The sequence below is a fragment of the Olea europaea genome, unplaced genomic scaffold (assembly GCF_002742605.1).
Source record: "Olea europaea var. sylvestris unplaced genomic scaffold, O_europaea_v1 scaffold374, whole genome shotgun sequence".
NCBI lineage: Eukaryota > Viridiplantae > Streptophyta > Magnoliopsida > Lamiales > Oleaceae > Olea > Olea europaea.
Window position 1 is genome coordinate 328,873 of NW_019256747.1, and position 6,798 is coordinate 335,670.

A 6,798-nucleotide genomic window follows, 5' to 3' on the forward strand; every position below is an offset into this window, starting at 1 on the left:
AGGAGTTTGAGTGATCAAGGCAGTCCAAATTTTGACTACTCCAAGAAAATAGTTATTTCGAGCTTACCGGCCAGATAATTTTTATGCTCTAACAAATCTTGCTAGGAAAGAAGAAAAATTTGAAAGATTTTTAATTTCAAATATGTTTGAATATATAATTTATTTTTACAATTTCACTTATAAGCAACTTTTTTTTAAGTATATGTTTGCTATCAACTTTAGCTATCTTAAATTAGTCGAGAGACTGAGAATAGCGAATCAAATCTTGTATAAAAAGTGTGAGGCAACTGGTTCTATCTTAATATACTAAAGATTTCACTTGTTAGCCGATTTAAATCAATGATCGTCAGTGTGGCATTTTTTATTAATTTGCTCTCTGAATTTTCTTTTTTCAATGTATTGTATGTGTTATATGCTACGAAGATGTTCATAAAACGACGTTGTCCTTCTTTTTGACTAAATTTAAAAATAATAATATAGTGTAGAAAAATATTTATATATTCGATAGTGTATCGGGTGAATCTACTCCATTATTGATTTTTAATTTCCTATCATAAAATAACTAAAATACTCAAAAATGGAATAAGTCACCTGAAATAGAAATTATTTGCATTAGTGGGCTGTTTTTTTTTTAGTTTAAAAAGTCTGGCTGTCGACTATTGAAAAAAAAAATGAATTATTTATGGAGCTCGTTTTGCATAATGATAATGGCATGAATCATTTTTCCATTAATTTAACTTTTTTTATTCATTCTCAAGTTTAATAAAAACAAAAAATTAAGTTGAGAGAGAGAGAGAGAGAGAGCATAAAATGATAAATTGCATATAGGACCCCATCTTTGTTAATTTTGATTTTCGGCATCTATTTTTTCCCCATTTAAATACTCAAATATCCATTTTCTTGCCCTTTTCTACAAGCCATTGAAGTGAGGTTTTGGTCTGCTTTCCCTTGATGCAGTTCACGCAGCACACTCTAAAGTCATAGTGAAATCAAGAGTAAGAGGTACTCCTTCTCCCACTAACCTCCGGATTTTCCTCTTGGAGATGTGTCCCAACCTCCTATGTAAGGGCATGGACGAATTTTTCTTACCCATACCACCTTTCATTTCAGCATGAACATGACCATAAGGGACATCACCTTGCAGAGTAATAAGGGACTGTTGACCACTAAGCTACTGAAGTGGGCAGAGCATGAGTTTTTTTTTTTTTTTTTCGCTTTTTGTTCTTGATTCTCACATTCCAAACAAAATCCCTTCCACTCCATAAAGCCTCACAAAAGAAAAGAGAAAAATAAATCTTGATAGGGAACTTACATGACCGGCATTATTAATCTAGTATTTAAACAAAGTCCTGTTTGGCTTCATTCTTATTTTTTTCTTCTCTTTTATTTTCAACCACACAATCTTTCATAAAATAATATTACACATAAATCGAAAACTTTTCATTCTTTTTCAACAACAGATTTTTTCAAAAAATATTTCAAACATTAAAATTTGAAAAAAAAAAAAAAGGGAGCCAAACGAGGGCAAAATTTAATCAGACGATAAGAATATAAATGTTAAGAAAAATCAAATGACTATTTTGAGACCACCTTGCCTGAACGAGGGGATAAAAAAAGAGTTAATCTATTTATATATATATGGTGTACAGCCCCCTCACATATTGAAGGGGTCCACATGAATTTTTAATTGTGTGCACAGTATCACAGTTGGAAAAAAAAAATGCCAACCCAACCTTAATTTGATGCATATAAACACGTGATGTCTAATTTTACCAATTTCTATATACACCACCAAAATATTATGAGAATTTTTCCACACAAATTGAAAGAAGATCATTGACAGTCCACCAACACCAAAAAATGAAAAATTGTAGAAAAAATGTTAAACTTTATGTACTCCTGTTTTGCAGAAATTAAAATGGGAAGAATTCATAATCTAAGGGTATTATTTTCACCAATTCAAAAATTAGGTACATAATTTGAAAATTCAAAATTCAGGTATATATTTAATTAATTAAAAATATTTATTAAATAATGATAATGAAGTCACAGTTATATGATTAACAGTCACAGATTCACAATCATAGGACACAGATTTATTTATTGGTCATATATCTTTAAATTAATTGGTTACAAACCATTTAGAGGTCACAAATAAAAACTTTGATGGGTCACAAATTATTTTGAGTTGATAGATCAAAAAATTATAGGTCACAATTTTAATCTATCGATTTTATAGTTCGCAGTTTATGTCATTGGTCACAAATCCAAAAAATTATAGGTCACAGGTCGTAATTTTCAAATTTGATAGTCACGGATTACTTTTTTTATCACAAAATAATCGGATTTTAAAGCCACAAATTAATAGTCAGTCACAGAGAGACCAAATAGTAGGTCACAGACACCAAACACCCGATCTCGATCCACCACAATACTCGATCACAAACACTACCCTGACCACAACACTATCACAACCATCACCACCACCACTACCACCACAACAATTCCCTTTTGCTCCACCAGCTTAGAGCGTTTAGGAAAATGTTGCTAGCCTTTGATGAAGGCAAAAATGGAGAATTAGAAGTTCAATCATCTCCCATCATCAATTACTCACAAAAAGAGAAATGAAATAAAAGTTGCTAGCAGTGGCATTTGTTATGTCTTAGGTAGTGTTTTCATAAATCATAGAATCTATATAACCTGGAACCCAATATCACCACCATCATCATCACCAACATGAAAACTACCATCTCTCCAAAAATTGACAAACCTAACTAAAATACCTCAACACCAGCCATCGCACTAAACCATGAAGACCACCCAATCGCCAGCAATGACAAGGATCGAACAATAAGAGTACACCACACCAGCTAGATCCCTATCATCGTCATATCGAAAAACCCGAAACCCCCCCCCCCAAACAAAAAGGCAGATTGGAACTGCAACTTCGCATCGCTACCAATGTCGCCTTTCCCCACGCTGATATCGGGGCATTCCCTTCGCGTTGATTGCAGTGTTGAAGAGAGAAAAGGTAGAGATGGGCCCAAACATTATCTACAATTCACCTCCCAATCCACAACAACGTCGAAAAAGAGACGGAGAGCTATAACGTCGACGCTGCGTTAACAGTAGTGTAGCCTCCCCACGTCGGTGTTGGCACCGACGCATCTCCTTCGTCGCCTTTGTAGTGTTTGAATGGGTCGTTGGCGTCGAGAAGAGAGAAGGAAGAGACAGGATGAAATTTGAAAATGGATCAAATGATTAGGGTTTTTAATTGAATTGAGTGGATTAATTACATATAATACCTTATTTTTGCATAAATAAGCTTTACCCCTGAATTTTGAATTTGAAAGTTTAAGTATCTGGTTTTATATAATTTCTACAATTAAAATTCAAATTTTAATCTAAGTTGAAATCAACAACTATTCTTAACAAAATATTTGATAAGATCCACAATTTTTGGCTCACTAGTCAAACTCCATTTGGATTGGTTGTTTGATAGAGAAATGTAACGTGAAATTAAGTCTGAAAAACACTGTTTTAAATATTCTTGGAGCTAGCTTCTGCGACAAGAATAATATCTAATGCAACCAATTGGATCAATTTAAGTGACATGACAAAAGAAAATATAGACATTATCGATAAGTTCAACTAATGTAGAAACTCTATGATACTGAGTGAGTCATCAAAATGTAAAACTTTATTTCTCTCTCTCCTTATTCTTGATTTCATACGCACAGTCAAATTTTAATTTTCTTGCTCTATCATATTTCGTGATTTTCACACATACAATTGATTTTTCCCTCTTCCAATTTTATTTATTTTATTTTAGGGTCGAAGATGAAATTTAAAGAATGTTTATTCAATAGACATCAATGACAAATAAACTAGCATTTCAATTTAATTTTCACCAAAATAGCAATTCATGATGTATTGAAAATGCTCTTAGGAGTTCGAGTGATCAAGGCAGTCTAAACTTTGACTACTCCTGGAAAATAGTCATTTCGAGCTCACTGGCCGGCTAATTTTTGTGCTCTAAAAAATCTTATTAGGAAAGACGAAAAATTTGAAAGCAGTGGCTTTGAAGAGTCTTGAATGAGGGGACAGAGGCTAAGTTTTTAAAATTACTTGCGTGTAAATTTTTAATTTCAAATATGTTTGAATATATTGTTTATTTTTACAATTTCACTTATAAGTAACTTTTTTTTAAGTTTAACCAAACATGCATATTAACTAAACGGAGTCCGGAAGAAATGTTTGCTATCAAGTGTAGCTGTCTTAACTCAGTCGGAAGGCTAAGCATAGCAAATCAACTCTTGCATAAAAAGTGTGAGGCAATTGGTTCTATCTTAATACGGTAATGATTTCACTTGTTAGCCGATTTAAATCAATGATCATAGGCAGGGGCGGAGCCAGGATTTATGTTCAGTGTGGGCATCATTTTTCGACGCCGAACTTCGAGGTTTTGATCATAGATTTAGTGATGATAAAAAATTAAAACAATATTACAACAACACTAAAAACGACATAATTTATATATTAAACTTGTTCCTTGCGAGTTTTCATATTTTGATATCGTCGTACAATAACTTCATTATCGAGTTTCAAAAATATATCTCTCTCTACATAAACAATAGTGCTATCATTCATCCACTGACCATCCATCCGATTGCGCAATCTATTCTTTACGATGTTCATTGCAGAAAAAACTCTCTCCACAGTAGCGGTAGCAACCAGTAAAATCAATGCTAAAGTCAAAAGTCTATAAACCAATGGATATACCTTATCTTTCTTTGTCATAACCAACTTCTCCGCAAGATCACCAAGGCCATTCAACTCTTCAAACTCTTTGTTAGAGCGCATGTCCAAAATATAAGTCTCAAGTTGATCGCTAAGTACAATGCCATCTGCTGCAGAGAAATCTAATGGATAAAACTCAGCAAGTCTAATTAAGATTTTCTTGTCAAAAGAAGAAAATGAATCTTGTGGGCATAAACAAGCTACACAAAGGAGTAACTCTGTATTTACCTCCAAGAAACGATCATTCAATTCTTGAAGTTGTAAATCGATGACAGAGTAGAACAAATCTACTCGATAATGATGTAAATTTGTAATTTCTGGAGAATTACGCTGAGGGCGACCACGTATTGCAAGGCGTACAAATATATTATCCATGTTGGGTACATAAATGTAATGTTGTTGACAAAAAGAACATACTTCTTCAAAAAAGGAGTCCCACCCTTCGTCTCTCATTATGTGGAGTCTTCGTTTGCACAATCTCACCAATTGCATTGCACTCATAATATCTTGATCTTTTCTTTGCAATGCCTTTAACAGTTCATTTGACATCGCCAACACACTTCTCATCAACTGTAGATTAAATGCAAAATCAAATCTTTGTATCAACTCCAATAAATTTGTTGCATCAGATCTTTGATCACAAGAACAAGATTCATCTTCAACAATTATTGCAAGTACATCTAAAATAGAAGAGAACATGGCAAGCAAGCTGACCAAAGAATTATAATGTGAACTCCATCGTGTATCACCAGAGCGTTGAAGGGTTGTTTCTTGATTAAGTCCTCGTCCACTTAAAATCTCACATTTTTCCAATGCCTCAACAATAAAGTCTAATTGTTTTTCTCGAAGAAGATCACAACGCTTGGAAGATGCTCCGACAGTATTTATCACGTTCCCAACCACATGAAAGAAATTAGTAATAGGGATGTTCTTCTTTGCCACAGCCACAAGCGCAAGTTGGAGTTGATGAGCAAAACAGTGAATGTAAAAAGCACATGGACTCTCCTTCAAAATGAGTGTTTTCAGACCATTCATAACCTTGTCCTCTCAATCTAGACATACTCAAGTTATATCTAGAAAATACCTTGTCAATTGCAGCCTTAAGTGATAGAGCCGTGGTACTTGTAACATGTTCAATCCCTATGAAGCGTTCATTGACATGCCCACTATTGTCTACATAACGTAAAATAATAGACATTTGCTCCTTCATTGACACATCACAAGATTCATCAACTAGAATAGAAAATAGTGAGTCACCAGCATCTTTGATAATAACATTGATCGTTTCAATAGCACAAGCATTTACTATATCCTTTTGAACATCAGGTGATGTCAATTTGCAACTGTGAGGAGCATTTCCCAATGTGACGGCATTGATAGCTTCATTATGAGCAGCCAAAAATTGCAATTGCACTAAGAAGTTACTTGGATTGGAAGAATCCTCAGATTCATCATGACCTCGAAATGAGTGCCCTTGTCGCAAAAGAACTCGAACACAATCAATGGATACATTAAGGCGTGTGACATATGCATTTCTTGCTTGTTCTAACTGTTTGTAGAAAACTGATTGAATGCGTTGCTCTTGATTCATCAACACTTCACACTTAATGCGAGCTTGATTATGTGCACTATCATGAAATTCAACATGAGTATGAAGCCTTTTTTTATCTTTCCAATATGTAAAAGCTTCGCCAACAAAAGACTCACCTCCACCTTGCTTTCCAGAACTTGTTCTGAAAAGATAACAATACAAACAATAAGCAGCATCCTTCTCTACACTGTACTCCAACCAACTACCGAACTCTTTGAACCACGAAGGATTGAATCGTCTAATTGTTACTCTAAATTGTCGTTTTGGAAAGTCATGATCTTGGGACTGACAAGGACCTTTTAACATATATGCTCTTCGAACTTTATCTTGGATGTTAGCATTGTAATCCAAAATGGGTATCCTTAAACCAGGATCAGTTGGAAGTTTTGTGACATCAAACTCCACAT

The 6,798-nt window shown here is 34.1% G+C and overlaps 1 protein-coding gene across 1 annotated transcript in view; it reads right to left on the minus strand.

Moving 5' to 3' along the window:
• Nucleotides 1-884: 884 nt before the first annotated feature.
• Nucleotides 885-6,798, minus strand: part of LOC111386832 — a 9,128-nt gene continuing 3,214 nt past the window's right edge. The window contains exons 2-7 of the mRNA XM_023011312.1: nucleotides 5,885-6,790; nucleotides 4,659-5,805; nucleotides 2,701-2,774; nucleotides 2,476-2,547; nucleotides 1,023-1,171; nucleotides 885-972 (exon numbers count right to left, since the gene is read on the minus strand). Of these exons, the coding sequence (XP_022867080.1) occupies nucleotides 885-972; nucleotides 1,023-1,171; nucleotides 2,476-2,547; nucleotides 2,701-2,774; nucleotides 4,659-5,805; nucleotides 5,885-6,790 (2,436 nt within the window). The remainder of the gene's footprint in view (nucleotides 973-1,022; nucleotides 1,172-2,475; nucleotides 2,548-2,700; nucleotides 2,775-4,658; nucleotides 5,806-5,884; nucleotides 6,791-6,798) is intronic.